We start from the raw sequence: 1,675 nt of genomic DNA, 5'->3' as shown, positions 1-1,675 counted from the left end.
AATCCCATTTATCGAATTCCAAAAAGGGTAATCGGGTTTCACAGTCGCTCACGTGTGGACTAGGGGGTAGATTTTCTTGGTTGTGTATTGGTTGAAATAGATCTAAGGGAATAAAATTGATCATAATAGACCCTATGTTTTCTCTAATGGGAGTAAGAGATTTGTGGAGTCCGACTTTTATGATATTTGGATTTTTCTTCTATCTCATAGTTACCTTTGGGCAAGGGCAAACCAAAATATCTGATCAATTTTGTGGGTTCATGATAAATGTCATTATGAATAACTTTAATTCTTAAATATTTTTATTTTGAAATCGTTAACGGTAATTTTGAGGAGTTAGTTAAGTTGAATGGTCACCAGTGTCTAAAATGTAAAGTTCAATGATCATATTATACTGTTAGGAATTGAAGTTCAGTGGCCATATGTTAAAATGGATAAAGTTTAGTGGCCATGGGGGTAATTTACCCCAAGACAAAATCGGAAAGAATCTTACGCGTCCAATATAGCTCCTACAAATCCAACGCACAACAAGGTATCCACGTCATCAATCTGTGTCAAAAAGTTCTAACCAATAATAATTCATCCCTCTTTCTCCTATATATATATATATCGAGTCTGAATCCCCAAACTTCTCCAAGTCCTTCAAAATCAAAATTGAATTCTCTTAACTTTAGCGTCTACGATTTCATCTTTCTTTAACCTCTTTTCAATAGCAAATGGCACCAAAGGCAGCGGAGAAGAAGCCGGCAGAGAAGAAACCGGCGGAGAAGGCACCGGCAGAGAAGAAGCCGAGAGCAGAGAAGAAGTTACCAAAGGAAGGCGCATCCGCTGATAATAAGAAGAAGAAGCGATCAAAGAAGAATGTCGAGACCTACAAGATCTACATCTTCAAGGTGTTGAAACAAGTTCATCCTGATATCGGAATCTCCAGCAAGGCCATGGGGATTATGAACAGTTTCATCAACGACATCTTCGAGAAGCTTGCTCAGGAGTCATCTCGTCTGGCTAGATACAATAAGAAACCGACAATTACTTCTCGGGAGATCCAGACCGCCGTCAGACTTGTTCTGCCGGGAGAATTGGCCAAGCACGCCGTCTCTGAAGGTACCAAGGCTGTTACCAAATTCACAAGCTCTTAGAGGTTTTCTCTCTTTTTGATTGTTGATTTGCGATGGAAATTGGTGTTTGTTGATGTAAAGACTGGGAACTCATGTTCGATTTAGGGTTTCTTTAGATGATCGTTCAGAATTGCTACCTTTTGCAGTTAGATCTAATTTTTGTTGGTAATGTTAATTTAATCTTCAGATTACTCAATTTTGGCCATAGATTACTAATTAAAGTATGCAGTAATTTAATCATACACAATGATAGGCAGAGTCAAAGTAAAATCTCTAAAGCCGCTATGTCTGAGAATGTTGAGATCTTATTTTTGAGTTAAATTTTATTTTTTAAATAATAAAAAAAGCTGAGTTGCACCGGTTTCAGTTCGGTTCATTCAAGGTTCAATGAACTAGTCTTACTTGGACCGATTGGTCCATTCTGGTTTGAGTTTTAATAACATTTTTAATAGTAACGTTTTAAAATAAAAGAAATATGTTAGGAGGTTATTAACGTGTTTATAATAATTTAAGAGGTTTGGATCATATTTATAAGTACTAATTATAATTTTATGATT

At 36.3% G+C, this 1,675-nt stretch overlaps 1 protein-coding gene across 1 annotated transcript; it reads left to right on the top strand.

Annotated features, from left to right (window-relative positions):
- Positions 1-634: 634 nt before the first annotated feature.
- LOC136234704 (probable histone H2B.3) lies at positions 635-1,325 on the top strand. The gene has a single exon (XM_066024178.1). The coding sequence runs from the start codon at positions 717-719 to the stop codon at positions 1,137-1,139; it is 423 nt and encodes a 140-aa protein (XP_065880250.1). The 5' UTR covers positions 635-716; the 3' UTR covers positions 1,140-1,325.
- The last annotated feature ends 350 nt before the right edge of the window (positions 1,326-1,675 follow it).

The sequence above is a fragment of the Euphorbia lathyris genome, chromosome 7 (assembly GCF_963576675.1).
Source record: "Euphorbia lathyris chromosome 7, ddEupLath1.1, whole genome shotgun sequence".
In the NCBI taxonomy this organism is placed as follows: Eukaryota; Viridiplantae; Streptophyta; class Magnoliopsida; order Malpighiales; family Euphorbiaceae; genus Euphorbia; species Euphorbia lathyris.
This window is presented reverse-complemented; position numbering and strand designations above follow the sequence as displayed.

Excerpts from the sequence above, each read along its gene's own strand:
- LOC136234704 (XM_066024178.1), top strand. The coding sequence starts at position 717 with ATGGCACCAAAGGCAGCGGAGAAGAAGCCGGCAGAGAAGAAACCGGCG.